The following is a 17,828-nucleotide window of genomic DNA, read 5'->3' as shown; positions in this document are numbered from 1 at the left end:
TAAATATTTTTTTTTCAGTGACATCGAGTTACAATATTTTTATATTATTATTAATATCTATAAACTTTAGATTTATTATGTGAACTTTGCCGCTTTGAAAGATAGAGAAAATAAGTAAAAACAATAGAAATAGAAAGAAAAATCGAAAAAAAAATGGAAAACTAGCTCAAAATGTCAGAGTTTGATGTGACAAACAGAAATAAGTCGAAAATAGTAATCATTAAGAAATTTTAAACCTGTTTCAATAATCTAAAAATAAACGATGAAAATTAGTTTTAATTTTTTTTTTTTAATTTGAAAATTATATTTTGAAATAAGAAACTTAAAAAGAAAACCATTCTAATAAGTTAAATCTTAAAAACTTATAGCTATTAGAAAAAAAAATATTTTATCTCTATAAATCAAAAATTTTTTTTGTGGTGCATAAAAATTAGTGGAAATTTTAGATAATACTTTTGATAGGGTACAAGACGGATGAACAAGTTTAATCCAAATCGAATAGAGTTGAGTTTAAAAGCAATAGATTTGGTGTGAAATGCAGAATATGTAAGCTATGCTTCAGGTAATGATCGTCGAACTGTTTTTTTAGCACTCTGAATTGCTCGGTCTAAATATCTATTCATAGCTCGTAACTGCAAAACAAAAACTCCCTCAGAATAATTACGCTGTTTTAAAAAATGTTGATAGTGTATAGATAGCAATTCTAATCTCCTAGCATCTAATTCTTCGCGGTTTCCAGTGTTTTTTTGTTTACGAACTACGAGCTTTGAAATGTTATTTACACCCCAAATTGCGTGTGACATTATTTTTATGAATTTGGGCGGATCTGTTGCGTCAAATGCCTTACGGGATTCTGTACTGCGAATGTAAATATTGTCTCCAACATGAAATTCGTCATGTTCAAGATAGTAGTAAGGATTATAACGATCCTGATGTTGTGGTTGCTGCTGTTGTTGTCGTTGGTGTTGTCGTTGTGGTTGTTGTTGTGGTTGTTGTTGTAGTTCTTGTTGTGGTTCTTGTTGTTGTTGCTGCTGTAGTCTCTGCAGGTTTTGGTGATAAGAAGCTACTTTTACTCGATATTCTTGATTCTGGCGTTTTAAATTCTTTATTTCATCATCTTTTTTACGGCTGTCTTGCATTAATCGCATTGTCAACTGTTTAGGCTCAAAATTCTGAAAACGAAATGTATTAAACGATACTATTGAGTGAATTTAATTAAATAAAATTTAATGTAAAAATTAAAAACATTTAGCCTACCGTTATATTTTTTAGAGCTCGTCGATTGCCATTTTGATCTTGATCTGATAATATAATGTTCGGAACCTGTAAAAATGTGATATTATTTAACTAGGTGTAATTTTCTATTTTTGTTTCGAAGAGTAAATTACAATTGAAAAGAAAGGAATTAAAGTCTTTGTTTTTTTTGACTAATGTAAATTTTACAGAAGAATTAATAATTTCTTTTGTGTATTTTTAATAATAAAATTGACAATTAAATAAATTCATTGAATTTATGAACTATTAATGCTACAATTATTTTTTATAAGCCTGTAATGTAAGCAGGTTTATGATCTGAAATATTATTAATAAAACTATAAATTCATATTTACTTGAAATAACATCTTAAGTTTCACCATAAATAACTCTGTTCAAGTGAACTTTAATAACTAAATGCTATTTCGAATTTATTTGTACGATTTATTGTCCTGATTAAGAAATCTAATTTGGAATGATTTGAGATTACGTAACTCTTAATTATTTTAAATCATTTCAAATCGACTCAATTATTTTACTTTCGAGGATAAATTTGGGAACGAATCATTTAAAATCATATTGAATTAAAAAATAACAAAATATCCTTCTATGATTTAAAATTATTTGAAATAATTCTAACTCTCGATTTTTGAAAATCGGGGTGAAACCAATTTTCAAAACTCAATTTCCAACTTCCCGAATTTTTTTAAAATCGTCAATTTTCTCAGCGGGATATTACTATCATTCCAGATCGCACTCCCTTCTCATAGAGTTTTGAAATGATAAGTTTGATTTTCGTAAAGGTTTTTACATAACCGAGACACAATTAATTTTGGTTACCTAAGAATTGCTGGGAAATTTTAAATTTTAATATTTTTAAAATTAAAATAAATAATTTTCAATTTCTGTCTCGCTTGTCTTCGAAAATTGATTAGATTTTTTCATTTTAATTTCAAGTATTTAATATTAATTTTAAACCAGCATCCATTTTTGGTTTCCTGACAATTGCTGGAAAATTTTTAAATTGAATATTCTAAAACTAAAAACATATAATTTCTAATTTAGCCTCTGATGTTTTTGAAAATGAATTCCAAGTATTGAATTTTAATTAGGAATCTAAGAAAAGATGCTTGCTCTAAATTAAAATGAGATACTACAAATAATTTTCAGAGAGATGAGAGACTGAAATTGAAAAATATTTATTTTAATTTCTGATATTTTAATTTAAAATGTGCCAGCAAATTCAAGGAATAGATGTTGGTTTAAAATAAAAACTAACAACTTGTGATAAACTTTTGAAAAAATTAGACTAAATTTGGAAATTATTTTTTATTTTTATTTTTAAAATCTTAAAAATAAAAATTTTCCAGCTGTTCTTAGGAATCTAAGAATAGATGATGGTTTAAAATATACATTGAATACTTGCATTCCATTTTTAAAAACATCAGAGACTGAGTTTGGAAACTATTTATTTTTATTTTGAAACTATTAAAATTGTAATTTTTTTAAAATATAAATCAATAATTTCCGAATTCCGTCTGATGTAAAAACAATGAATTACAAGTATTTAATTCTAATTATAAAACAAGCATTTATTCTTAGTTCTCTAAGAACTACTGGAGAATTTTATAATTAAAGATTTTAAAAATAAAAATAATTTCAAATTAAGTCATACTTTTTTAAAATCAATTACAAGTATTTAGTTCTGATTTTAAACCAACATCTATTTTCAGTTTCCTTAAATCTGCTGGCAAATTTAAAATTTAATTATCAATAGTAAAATTAAGTCATTTTCAATTTCAGTCTCCCATGTTTTAAAAATTTATTAGAGTATCTCATTTTAATTTCGAGCGATCATCTACTCTCAATTTCCTAAAAACTGCAGAAAAGTTTTTTAATCTTGTATTCTAATAATACAAATGAATAATTTCTAATTCACTCTCTCATGTTTCTGAAAACAAATTTTAAGTATTTAATTTTAATTAGAAATCTAAAAAGGAATGCCGATGGTATAAAATAAAAATTAAACACTTTGAATTAATTTTCTGGGACATGTGAAACTGAAATTGAAAATTATTCATTTTAATTTTTGACATTTAAATTTAAAATGTGCCAGCAGATTCAAGGAAACCGAGAATAGATGATGGTTCAAATCGAAATTAATTCTAAAAAATATCTGAGAATCAATTTGAAAATATTTATTTTGATTTTTAAAATGTTTCATTTGAAAAATTTCCAGCAGTTCTTAGGAATCTAAGAATAGATGCTGGTTTAAAATTAAAATTAAATACTTGGATTTCATTTTCAAAAACATCAGAGACTGAATTCAGAAATTATTCATCTTTATTTTCAAATTATTTAAATTCAAATTTTTAAAAAATTCAGTACAAGTATTCAATTTTTATTATTAGCCAGCATCTATTCTTAGTTCCCTAAGAACTGCCGGTAAATTTTTAAATTAAATATTCTAATAATAAAAATAAATGATTTCTAATTCAGTCACTCATGTTTTTGAAAATGAATTTCAAGTATTAAATTTTATTTTGGAATCTAAGAGTTGGTGCTGGTATTAAATAAAAATTAAACTCTTCGAATTAATTATCGAAAATATCACGGACTAAAATTGAAAATTATTTATTTTTATTTTTAAATGATTTAAATTTAAAATTTCCCAGCAGTTTTTAGGAAACTAAGAATAGATTCGCTCTCGGAATTAATATGAGATACTATAATAAATTTTCGAATACATGAGTGACTGAAATTGAAAATTATTCATTATAATTATTGACATTTAAATATATAGTTTGCCAGCAGTTTTTAGGAAACTAAAAATAGATGCCGGTACAAAATCAAAATTAATTACTTGTAATAAATTTTTAAAAATTTCAGACAGACTGAAAATTATTCATTTTAATTTTGAAAACATTTGAATTTTAATTTTTTAATCATAGATGTAAATAATTACCGAAACCAATCTGATATTTTTTTGCAATTAATTCCAAGTATTTTATTCCAATTTTCAACCAGCATCAATTCTTGATTTTGTAAGAACTGCTGGAGTATTTTAAAATTTAATGTTTAAGAAAGTAAATAAATCAATTCAAATTCAGTCTCTGATATTTTTTTAAATTAATTCCGTATTCAATTTTAATTCTGAGCCAGAATCTATTTTTAGTTGCCTTAAACCTGTTGGGGAATTTGAAATTTCATATTCTAAAAATCAAAAATAATATTTTCAAATTAAGTCTTACTTTTTTAAAATTAATTCCAAGTATTTAATTTTTATTTTAAATTAGCACCTATTCTTAGTTTCCTAAGAACTGCTAGGAAATTTTAAATTCTAATATTTTAAAAATAAAAATAAGTAATTTCCAAGTTCAGTCTGATATATTTTCAATTTTATTACGAATACTAAATTTTGATTTTATACCAACATGTATTCTCCTTTCCCAAAGAACTGTTGGAACATTTTTAATTTTAATAATATAAAAATCGAAATACCTAACTTTTAAATTCAGTCCCTGATGTTTTTGAAAATTAATTTAAAGTATTCAATTTTAATTTTGAGCCAGCATCAATTCTTAGTTCCCTAAGAACTACTGGGGAATTTTAAATTTTACTATTTTAGAAATAATAATAAACAATTCCCAAATTAAGTCTGTTTTTTTTTTTTTTAAATAAATTTTAAGTATTCGAGTTTAATTCTGATCCAGCATCGATTTTTAGTTTCCTTAAAACTGCTGGCTAATTTAAAATTTAAATATTTTAAAAATAAAAATAAATAATTTTCAAATTCAGTGTGATATTATTTTTAATTTATTACAAGTAGTTAATTTTGATTTTATACCAGCATCTATTCTAAGTTTCCTAAGAATTGCTGGGAAAAAATAAAATTCAATATTTTAAAGATCAAAATAAATGATTTCAAATTCGGTCTCTGTTATTTTTTAAAATTAATTACAAGTATTCAATTCTGATTTTAATCCAACATCTATTTTCAGTTTCCTTAAATCTGCTGGCAAATTTTGAATTTAAATATCAAACGTTAAAATAAGTCATTTTTAATTTCAGTCTCCCATGTTCCGAAAATTAATTAGAGTATCTCATTTTAATTTTAAACCAGCATCTAATCTTTGTTTCCTAAGTACTGCTGGGAAATTTTAAATTTTAAATTTAATCAATAAAAATAAATAATTTCCAAATTAAGTCTGATTTTTTGAAAATTATTTACAAGTAGGTAAATTTAATTTTAATCCAGCATCTATTCGTATTTTCCTAAGAACTGAGAAATTTATTTATTTTAAAAATAAAAATAAATAATTTCGAAATTCAGTCTGACATTCATTAAAATTAATTATAAGCATTTAATTTTCATTTCATACCAGTATCTAAAAATAAAATAATATCGAATTTAAAAAATGTGTATCATAAAAAATTAAGAATCAAAACTTCATTTGGACAATTGTTTTATGTCTTGAATAAAAAATTATTCATTTTAGATAATTTCATAATATTTTATAAAGTTTCTGATGTATTTTCACGAAACAAAACATATTTTTATGAAACTTTCTACAGCATCATGTAATTTTATAAATCTTTATAAGGGAATACTTTTCACTAAATCTTAATTAATTATTTTATGGTTCTATAAGACAATTTTTTACTTTTTTAGAGCTTTAAGAATTTCGTATAATTTTATAAAATTCCCTAATAGCTAAAATTTTTTACATAAAATTCAAAGGGAAGTTAATAACAATTTTGTGACTTTGTTAAAACTTTCATGGAATTCCACAAAGTTATATACAGTTTTATGAAATTATATCTAATCTTTTAATTTTAAATAATTTAATATAATTTTATGAAACTTTTCATTATTTCATTCTGAAAATTCCTTGAAATAATAATAGAAGTTTTATAAAATTTTATCGATTATCAGAACGTTTAGAATTATTTGATATAATTTAATGAAACTTTATGCAATTTTATGGAATTTTAATAATAGAACTTCTAAAAATGTAAAGTAATTTTACAAAAATTCAAATCTTTATTTGGAAATTTTGTAAGTTTCAGAAAAAGAAATTAATGATTTTTTTTTTATTTTAATCTAAAAACTCTAGAAACATGTAAAAAAATTTACCTCATTACTTGCGGGTGGTGCTATGGACTCTGAATAACTAACTTCATTATTGTTAATTATTTTCACGTTTGCCTCAATATGTTTGTGTTGGGGTTCACCAAACATATCATCTTCGCTGTCTGAATCGGGAATAATTGATCGGTTTCTGGTTTGGGAGATGCCATCAAGCTCAGCATGTCTATCTTCTATACTTTCATTGACGAGTATACCAGACGGATCTTCATTGTCTAATAGGCTTTGTTCTTCTATTTGGTCATCATTATTAAATATTTTTTTATTTTTATCATCTGAATTAAGTCCAATAGAAACCTTCAACAAGTTCATTGATAAAATATTTGTCAAAATAATGGGAAAAAACAGGTGCAGGGGTAAATTACTTAACAATCATTTTTAAAATCAATTGAATACTTACTTTTCCTTCGGAACTTTCCCTATTATTTTTATAAGTTGTTATTATGTCTTCGACCTTTTGTTTTTTAGATTTAATTACATTTTGCTTTTGTTCCTAGATACGAAAATAACAATCTTTTAAAAATAATACTTTTATGGGACCTATTATTTTTTAACTTAAGAAATCATATACTTACTTTCCTTGCTGCTTTAAGCCTATTGACTAACGACTGATCTTCTTCGTCATCATCCGAAGACGATGATTCTAATGATGACGGATTAGTAACAACAGGCTCTCGAACGCGAAAATTCGGATTGGCCAGTTTCTCTTTTGAATCTGAAATTTAATTGATCATATGTTAGTTTACAAATAATTAATTATAAGTATAATCATTTTTAAAATCTATAAAATGTAATTAAATAAGTAATCATTAGCCCGTAAAATCCGAAAATCATTACACAATCTCCCAAACATTATCAATGTTGAAGTTCTTTTAAAAATTACTTGCTTTTATATTTTTATTATTACAACACTAATAGAATTTTAGTAATTATATATAACCAACGTAAATAAATATGATATAATTAAAACAATAACAACCAAATAAATGCTCAACCCAGTTCAATTTTTACCACGGCACGTATCACTATTTTAAAATTTATATACGGCATCGAAAGTTTATGTTATTGAAATTAATAAACATTTATACGTTTTTGTTTTGTTTCTTATTTTTTAAAATAGAAAAAAAAATATTTTTAATAAATTGTATTTATAATTTTTCAAATTTTATATATATAAAATTTTCCTTTCGATTTTTTTTTTATATCAATTTTTTAATACAAAAAAGTTTTAATTTGTAAATTTTGCGATAATGACAAGTTATTCTATTTTTATAAAAATTTAATTCTGTTACGCATTACTTAACTAAAAATTCTATTTTACTTTTACTTACTTGAAACATGTAATATTAAGCATCTACATTTTTTTCTACCATCATTGTAACGATATACACAGTTTTTTGTATAAGCGCCGTAATCACTGAATTTTTTTATGTAACAAGTTTCAACTACTGCCCTTTTATCTTCTTTGGGTATTTTTATTAAAGCGTACTTCATTTTATAAATTTTTTACGTTATAATTAATAAATAAAAAATACAACACAGTGATAACTGGCTAGATGCGCTCTACACTACACTTAGACTGCAACGTGAGAAACTAACAAGTGAATCTCTTTGTGTCGTTGAACTAAATACTTAAGCAAACAACCAAGTTGCCCCACTACTATAGTGGCACGTGCCGTAGGCACGCGTCGAGACTCAACCTACCACAAATTTAAAATCGCTGCAATGAATCCAGTCGATGCGCACGAAAAAATGGTCAAAGATCGTTTTCTCGGTAGGTAAAGACAGATTGTCAATAATTTTTTTTTCAAAATACATACTAGAAAAAAAAAATGAGGAAAAAAGTTGACATAAATTTGGAGGGTAATCATTTTTTTTTTTTTTTATAAAAAGATTAGATGTAAAATTTTTTGGGGTTTAATAAAGAACAAAATTTATATTAAACGAAGTCTCTACGACGAATAGTTGCTGAGATAAAAATTATTGAAGCGCGAAAAAAGAAACAGCGCGTCATTTATTTTCCGCGCGCATATAAACAAAAGGCTGTAACTCGGCAGCAAATCGATATTTTGACAAATTTTTTTTTATTCTCTTAGGAAATCATATATCAACTTTAAAAAAATTGGTAACTTCCAAAAAAATTTTTCGAATTTTAAATTTAAAAAAAGGAAATATCACTTTTTGTTAAATAAAAAATATAAAAATAAATTAAATGACCTGATGGATAATTTTGTTTGAACAATGACCCAAACAATTATTTAAAAAATTTCTTGCTGCGGGACTTAGAAAAAATTGGACTTCGGATATCTTCGGGAATTGCTAGAGAGAGAAAGTGGGCAAAAGACGTGTAGTGTCTTTCTCTAAAGAATTACGTCTGTGCATATCCCCACAGGCAGATTATGATCTTTTTTTTTTTTTTTTCATCTCCAACGACTGAAATTCTCTTTTCCATGATTTCTCATTGCTCATTTTGTTATAAATAATGTTGTCAAAACTTCAATCTGTCTTTACCTACCGAGAAAACGATCTTTGACCATTTTTTCGTGCGCATCGACTGGATTCATTGCAGCGATTTTAAATTTGTGGTAGGTTGAGTCTCGACGCGTGCCTACGGCACGTGCCACTATAGTAGTGGGGCAACTTGGTTGTTTGCTTAAGTATTTAGTTCAACGACACAAAGAGATTCACTTGTTAGTTTCTCACGTTGCAGTCTAAGTGTAGTGTAGAGCGCATCTAGCCAGTTATCACTGTGTTGTATTTTTTATTTATTAATTATAACGTAAAAAATTTATAAAATGAAGTACGCTTTAATAAAAATACCCAAAGAAGATAAAAGGGCAGTAGTTGAAACTTGTTACATAAAAAAATTCAGTGATTACGGCGCTTATACAAAAAACTGTGTATATCGTTACAATGATGGTAGAAAAAAATGTAGATGCTTAATATTACATGTTTCAAGTAAGTAAAAGTAAAATAGAATTTTTAGTTAAGTAATGCGTAACAGAATTAAATTTTTATAAAAATAGAATAACTTGTCATTATCGCAAAATTTACAAATTAAAACTTTTTTGTATTAAAAAATTGATATAAAAAAAAAATCGAAAGGAAAATTTTATATATATAAAATTTGAAAAATTATAAATACAATTTATTAAAAATATTTTTTTTTCTATTTTAAAAAATAAGAAACAAAACAAAAACGTATAAATGTTTATTAATTTCAATAACATAAACTTTCGATGCCGTATATAAATTTTAAAATAGTGATACGTGCCGTGGTAAAAATTGAACTGGGTTGAGCATTTATTTGGTTGTTATTGTTTTAATTATATCATATTTATTTACGTTGGTTATATATAATTACTAAAATTCTATTAGTGTTGTAATAATAAAAATATAAAAGCAAGTAATTTTTAAAAGAACTTCAACATTGATAATGTTTGGGAGATTGTGTAATGATTTTCGGATTTTACGGGCTAATGATTACTTATTTAATTACATTTTATAGATTTTAAAAATGATTATACTTATAATTAATTATTTGTAAACTAACATATGATCAATTAAATTTCAGATTCAAAAGAGAAACTGGCCAATCCGAATTTTCGCGTTCGAGAGCCTGTTGTTACTAATCCGTCATCATTAGAATCATCGTCTTCGGATGATGACGAAGAAGATCAGTCGTTAGTCAATAGGCTTAAAGCAGCAAGGAAAGTAAGTATATGATTTCTTAAGTTAAAAAATAATAGGTCCCATAAAAGTATTATTTTTAAAAGATTGTTATTTTCGTATCTAGGAACAAAAGCAAAATGTAATTAAATCTAAAAAACAAAAGGTCGAAGACATAATAACAACTTATAAAAATAATAGGGAAAGTTCCGAAGGAAAAGTAAGTATTCAATTGATTTTAAAAATGATTGTTAAGTAATTTACCCCTGCACCTGTTTTTTCCCATTATTTTGACAAATATTTTATCAATGAACTTGTTGAAGGTTTCTATTGGACTTAATTCAGATGATAAAAATAAAAAAATATTTAATAATGATGACCAAATAGAAGAACAAAGCCTATTAGACAATGAAGATCCGTCTGGTATACTCGTCAATGAAAGTATAGAAGATAGACATGCTGAGCTTGATGGCATCTCCCAAACCAGAAACCGATCAATTATTCCCGATTCAGACAGCGAAGATGATATGTTTGGTGAACCCCAACACAAACATATTGAGGCAAACGTGAAAATAATTAACAATAATGAAGTTAGTTATTCAGAGTCCATAGCACCACCCGCAAGTAATGAGGTAAATTTTTTTACATGTTTCTAGAGTTTTTAGATTAAAATAAAAAAAAAATCATTAATTTCTTTTTCTGAAACTTACAAAATTTCCAAATAAAGATTTGAATTTTTGTAAAATTACTTTACATTTTTAGAAGTTCTATTATTAAAATTCCATAAAATTGCATAAAGTTTCATTAAATTATATCAAATAATTCTAAACGTTCTGATAATCGATAAAATTTTATAAAACTTCTATTATTATTTCAAGGAATTTTCAGAATGAAATAATGAAAAGTTTCATAAAATTATATTAAATTATTTAAAATTAAAAGATTAGATATAATTTCATAAAACTGTATATAACTTTGTGGAATTCCATGAAAGTTTTAACAAAGTCACAAAATTGTTATTAACTTCCCTTTGAATTTTATGTAAAAAATTTTAGCTATTAGGGAATTTTATAAAATTATACGAAATTCTTAAAGCTCTAAAAAAGTAAAAAATTGTCTTATAGAACCATAAAATAATTAATTAAGATTTAGTGAAAAGTATTCCCTTATAAAGATTTATAAAATTACATGATGCTGTAGAAAGTTTCATAAAAATATGTTTTGTTTCGTGAAAATACATCAGAAACTTTATAAAATATTATGAAATTATCTAAAATGAATAATTTTTTATTCAAGACATAAAACAATTGTCCAAATGAAGTTTTGATTCTTAATTTTTTATGATACACATTTTTTAAATTCGATATTATTTTATTTTTAGATACTGGTATGAAATGAAAATTAAATGCTTATAATTAATTTTAATGAATGTCAGACTGAATTTCGAAATTATTTATTTTTATTTTTAAAATAAATAAATTTCTCAGTTCTTAGGAAAATACGAATAGATGCTGGATTAAAATTAAATTTACCTACTTGTAAATAATTTTCAAAAAATCAGACTTAATTTGGAAATTATTTATTTTTATTGATTAAATTTAAAATTTAAAATTTCCCAGCAGTACTTAGGAAACAAAGATTAGATGCTGGTTTAAAATTAAAATGAGATACTCTAATTAATTTTCGGAACATGGGAGACTGAAATTAAAAATGACTTATTTTAACGTTTGATATTTAAATTCAAAATTTGCCAGCAGATTTAAGGAAACTGAAAATAGATGTTGGATTAAAATCAGAATTGAATACTTGTAATTAATTTTAAAAAATAACAGAGACCGAATTTGAAATCATTTATTTTGATCTTTAAAATATTGAATTTTATTTTTTCCCAGCAATTCTTAGGAAACTTAGAATAGATGCTGGTATAAAATCAAAATTAACTACTTGTAATAAATTAAAAATAATATCACACTGAATTTGAAAATTATTTATTTTTATTTTTAAAATATTTAAATTTTAAATTAGCCAGCAGTTTTAAGGAAACTAAAAATCGATGCTGGATCAGAATTAAACTCGAATACTTAAAATTTATTTAAAAAAAAAAAAAACAGACTTAATTTGGGAATTGTTTATTATTATTTCTAAAATAGTAAAATTTAAAATTCCCCAGTAGTTCTTAGGGAACTAAGAATTGATGCTGGCTCAAAATTAAAATTGAATACTTTAAATTAATTTTCAAAAACATCAGGGACTGAATTTAAAAGTTAGGTATTTCGATTTTTATATTATTAAAATTAAAAATGTTCCAACAGTTCTTTGGGAAAGGAGAATACATGTTGGTATAAAATCAAAATTTAGTATTCGTAATAAAATTGAAAATATATCAGACTGAACTTGGAAATTACTTATTTTTATTTTTAAAATATTAGAATTTAAAATTTCCTAGCAGTTCTTAGGAAACTAAGAATAGGTGCTAATTTAAAATAAAAATTAAATACTTGGAATTAATTTTAAAAAAGTAAGACTTAATTTGAAAATATTATTTTTGATTTTTAGAATATGAAATTTCAAATTCCCCAACAGGTTTAAGGCAACTAAAAATAGATTCTGGCTCAGAATTAAAATTGAATACGGAATTAATTTAAAAAAATATCAGAGACTGAATTTGAATTGATTTATTTACTTTCTTAAACATTAAATTTTAAAATACTCCAGCAGTTCTTACAAAATCAAGAATTGATGCTGGTTGAAAATTGGAATAAAATACTTGGAATTAATTGCAAAAAAATATCAGATTGGTTTCGGTAATTATTTACATCTATGATTAAAAAATTAAAATTCAAATGTTTTCAAAATTAAAATGAATAATTTTCAGTCTGTCTGAAATTTTTAAAAATTTATTACAAGTAATTAATTTTGATTTTGTACCGGCATCTATTTTTAGTTTCCTAAAAACTGCTGGCAAACTATATATTTAAATGTCAATAATTATAATGAATAATTTTCAATTTCAGTCACTCATGTATTCGAAAATTTATTATAGTATCTCATATTAATTCCGAGAGCGAATCTATTCTTAGTTTCCTAAAAACTGCTGGGAAATTTTAAATTTAAATCATTTAAAAATAAAAATAAATAATTTTCAATTTTAGTCCGTGATATTTTCGATAATTAATTCGAAGAGTTTAATTTTTATTTAATACCAGCACCAACTCTTAGATTCCAAAATAAAATTTAATACTTGAAATTCATTTTCAAAAACATGAGTGACTGAATTAGAAATCATTTATTTTTATTATTAGAATATTTAATTTAAAAATTTACCGGCAGTTCTTAGGGAACTAAGAATAGATGCTGGCTAATAATAAAAATTGAATACTTGTACTGAATTTTTTAAAAATTTGAATTTAAATAATTTGAAAATAAAGATGAATAATTTCTGAATTCAGTCTCTGATGTTTTTGAAAATGAAATCCAAGTATTTAATTTTAATTTTAAACCAGCATCTATTCTTAGATTCCTAAGAACTGCTGGAAATTTTTCAAATGAAACATTTTAAAAATCAAAATAAATATTTTCAAATTGATTCTCAGATATTTTTTAGAATTAATTTCGATTTGAACCATCATCTATTCTCGGTTTCCTTGAATCTGCTGGCACATTTTAAATTTAAATGTCAAAAATTAAAATGAATAATTTTCAATTTCAGTTTCACATGTCCCAGAAAATTAATTCAAAGTGTTTAATTTTTATTTTATACCATCGGCATTCCTTTTTAGATTTCTAATTAAAATTAAATACTTAAAATTTGTTTTCAGAAACATGAGAGAGTGAATTAGAAATTATTCATTTGTATTATTAGAATACAAGATTAAAAAACTTTTCTGCAGTTTTTAGGAAATTGAGAGTAGATGATCGCTCGAAATTAAAATGAGATACTCTAATAAATTTTTAAAACATGGGAGACTGAAATTGAAAATGACTTAATTTTACTATTGATAATTAAATTTTAAATTTGCCAGCAGATTTAAGGAAACTGAAAATAGATGTTGGTTTAAAATCAGAACTAAATACTTGTAATTGATTTTAAAAAAGTATGACTTAATTTGAAATTATTTTTATTTTTAAAATCTTTAATTATAAAATTCTCCAGTAGTTCTTAGAGAACTAAGAATAAATGCTTGTTTTATAATTAGAATTAAATACTTGTAATTCATTGTTTTTACATCAGACGGAATTCGGAAATTATTGATTTATATTTTAAAAAAATTACAATTTTAATAGTTTCAAAATAAAAATAAATAGTTTCCAAACTCAGTCTCTGATGTTTTTAAAAATGGAATGCAAGTATTCAATGTATATTTTAAACCATCATCTATTCTTAGATTCCTAAGAACAGCTGGAAAATTTTTATTTTTAAGATTTTAAAAATAAAAATAAAAAATAATTTCCAAATTTAGTCTAATTTTTTCAAAAGTTTATCACAAGTTGTTAGTTTTTATTTTAAACCAACATCTATTCCTTGAATTTGCTGGCACATTTTAAATTAAAATATCAGAAATTAAAATAAATATTTTTCAATTTCAGTCTCTCATCTCTCTGAAAATTATTTGTAGTATCTCATTTTAATTTAGAGCAAGCATCTTTTCTTAGATTCCTAATTAAAATTCAATACTTGGAATTCATTTTCAAAAACATCAGAGGCTAAATTAGAAATTATATGTTTTTAGTTTTAGAATATTCAATTTAAAAATTTTCCAGCAATTGTCAGGAAACCAAAAATGGATGCTGGTTTAAAATTAATATTAAATACTTGAAATTAAAATGAAAAAATCTAATCAATTTTCGAAGACAAGCGAGACAGAAATTGAAAATTATTTATTTTAATTTTAAAAATATTAAAATTTAAAATTTCCCAGCAATTCTTAGGTAACCAAAATTAATTGTGTCTCGGTTATGTAAAAACCTTTACGAAAATCAAACTTATCATTTCAAAACTCTATGAGAAGGGAGTGCGATCTGGAATGATAGTAATATCCCGCTGAGAAAATTGACGATTTTAAAAAAATTCGGGAAGTTGGAAATTGAGTTTTGAAAATTGGTTTCACCCCGATTTTCAAAAATCGAGAGTTAGAATTATTTCAAATAATTTTAAATCATAGAAGGATATTTTGTTATTTTTTAATTCAATATGATTTTAAATGATTCGTTCCCAAATTTATCCTCGAAAGTAAAATAATTGAGTCGATTTGAAATGATTTAAAATAATTAAGAGTTACGTAATCTCAAATCATTCCAAATTAGATTTCTTAATCAGGACAATAAATCGTACAAATAAATTCGAAATAGCATTTAGTTATTAAAGTTCACTTGAACAGAGTTATTTATGGTGAAACTTAAGATGTTATTTCAAGTAAATATGAATTTATAGTTTTATTAATAATATTTCAGATCATAAACCTGCTTACATTACAGGCTTATAAAAAATAATTGTAGCATTAATAGTTCATAAATTCAATGAATTTATTTAATTGTCAATTTTATTATTAAAAATACACAAAAGAAATTATTAATTCTTCTGTAAAATTTACATTAGTCAAAAAAAACAAAGACTTTAATTCCTTTCTTTTCAATTGTAATTTACTCTTCGAAACAAAAATAGAAAATTACACCTAGTTAAATAATATCACATTTTTACAGGTTCCGAACATTATATTATCAGATCAAGATCAAAATGGCAATCGACGAGCTCTAAAAAATATAACGGTAGGCTAAATGTTTTTAATTTTTACATTAAATTTTATTTAATTAAATTCACTCAATAGTATCGTTTAATACATTTCGTTTTCAGAATTTTGAGCCTAAACAGTTGACAATGCGATTAATGCAAGACAGCCGTAAAAAAGATGATGAAATAAAGAATTTAAAACGCCAGAATCAAGAATATCGAGTAAAAGTAGCTTCTTATCACCAAAACCTGCAGAGACTACAGCAGCAACAACAACAAGAACCACAACAAGAACTACAACAACAACCACAACAACAACCACAACGACAACACCAACGACAACAACAGCAGCAACCACAACATCAGGATCGTTATAATCCTTACTACTATCTTGAACATGACGAATTTCATGTTGGAGACAATATTTACATTCGCAGTACAGAATCCCGTAAGGCATTTGACGCAACAGATCCGCCCAAATTCATAAAAATAATGTCACACGCAATTTGGGGTGTAAATAACATTTCAAAGCTCGTAGTTCGTAAACAAAAAAACACTGGAAACCGCGAAGAATTAGATGCTAGGAGATTAGAATTGCTATCTATACACTATCAACATTTTTTAAAACAGCGTAATTATTCTGAGGGAGTTTTTGTTTTGCAGTTACGAGCTATGAATAGATATTTAGACCGAGCAATTCAGAGTGCTAAAAAAACAGTTCGACGATCATTACCTGAAGCATAGCTTACATATTCTGCATTTCACACCAAATCTATTGCTTTTAAACTCAACTCTATTCGATTTGGATTAAACTTGTTCATCCGTCTTGTACCCTATCAAAAGTATTATCTAAAATTTCCACTAATTTTTATGCACCACAAAAAAAATTTTTGATTTATAGAGATAAAATATTTTTTTTTCTAATAGCTATAAGTTTTTAAGATTTAACTTATTAGAATGGTTTTCTTTTTAAGTTTCTTATTTCAAAATATAATTTTCAAATTAAAAAAAAAAAATTAAAACTAATTTTCATCGTTTATTTTTAGATTATTGAAACAGGTTTAAAATTTCTTAATGATTACTATTTTCGACTTATTTCTGTTTGTCACATCAAACTCTGACATTTTGAGCTAGTTTTCCATTTTTTTTTCGATTTTTCTTTCTATTTCTATTGTTTTTACTTATTTTCTCTATCTTTCAAAGCGGCAAAGTTCACATAATAAATCTAAAGTTTATAGATATTAATAATAATATAAAAATATTGTAACTCGATGTCACTGAAAAAAAAATATTTAAAAAATAATATTTTGGTGATTAATAAAAATATACTATATAAAAAATTTACCTTCTTTTCAATTTACCACATTGTAGCGGTGTAATTTTTTACTTGAATCTTTTTAATTAATTGAATAAATTTTACTTGAGAAGTCTTTTAATTTATAAAAAAACTCTGAAAAAGTCTTTCTGTAGAGCTGAAGTTGAAGCATATAGTAAATCTGAATAAATCTTAGTAAGACTTCACAACTCTTCTGAAAATTCCGAAATTTCAGACAATATTTGACTTTTTCAGAGTTTCTCAGCATTTTTCAGAGTTATTCACTTGTGATAAGACTTTTTCTGTGTTTTTCAGAAAAAGTAAGGCTTTCAAAAAGTCTTATTAAGAGTTCTGAAGACTTTTTCAGAGATTTTTCAGAGAAATATTTCCACAAGGGATGTAAGTAAAATAATGAAATTTCGATAATGAGATATTAATTACCATTCACTATACACCTGAAGATATAATTATTATCGTTTTTTGTAATTAGTGTTAGAGATTAAAAATAATTGTAAAAAAAATTCAAGTTTAATAAATAATTATTTTTTTTTTTATTCAAAAAATTCCTTTAATTTTTTTTTTTAATAAGTATTTATTGTAAACTAAATTATATATATGTTTAAAAAAATTAAAATTTATCGCTTAGTTTTATTTTACGACTCAAAGTAATAACTTCGATCGATAATAAAAATAAACTTATTGCGCGTCAGTAA

The 17,828-nt window shown here is 24.3% G+C and overlaps 2 protein-coding genes across 2 annotated transcripts; one reads left to right on the top strand and one right to left on the bottom strand.

Annotated features, from left to right (window-relative positions):
- Positions 1–230: 230 nt before the first annotated feature.
- Positions 231–8,070, bottom strand: LOC130665623 (probable serine/threonine-protein kinase irlF). Its single transcript, XM_057466085.1, has 6 exons — positions 7,735–8,070; positions 6,979–7,118; positions 6,804–6,896; positions 6,392–6,700; positions 1,258–1,323; positions 231–1,172 (listed from the first exon to the last, which is right to left on the bottom strand). Exons 1-6 carry the CDS (start codon positions 7,895–7,897, stop codon positions 552–554), a joined length of 1,392 nt encoding a protein of 463 aa, XP_057322068.1. The 5' UTR covers positions 7,898–8,070; the 3' UTR covers positions 231–551.
- A 982-nt stretch (positions 8,071–9,052) lies between these two features.
- Positions 9,053–16,865, top strand: LOC130665509 (probable serine/threonine-protein kinase irlF). Its single transcript, XM_057465940.1, has 6 exons — positions 9,053–9,361; positions 9,978–10,117; positions 10,200–10,292; positions 10,396–10,704; positions 15,773–15,838; positions 15,924–16,865. Exons 1-6 carry the CDS (start codon positions 9,199–9,201, stop codon positions 16,542–16,544), a joined length of 1,392 nt encoding a protein of 463 aa, XP_057321923.1. The 5' UTR covers positions 9,053–9,198; the 3' UTR covers positions 16,545–16,865.
- Positions 16,866–17,828: the final 963 nt, after the last annotated feature.

The sequence above is a fragment of the Microplitis mediator genome, chromosome 1, assembly GCF_029852145.1.
Source record: "Microplitis mediator isolate UGA2020A chromosome 1, iyMicMedi2.1, whole genome shotgun sequence".
In the NCBI taxonomy this organism is placed as follows: Eukaryota; Metazoa; Arthropoda; class Insecta; order Hymenoptera; family Braconidae; genus Microplitis; species Microplitis mediator.
This window is presented reverse-complemented; position numbering and strand designations above follow the sequence as displayed.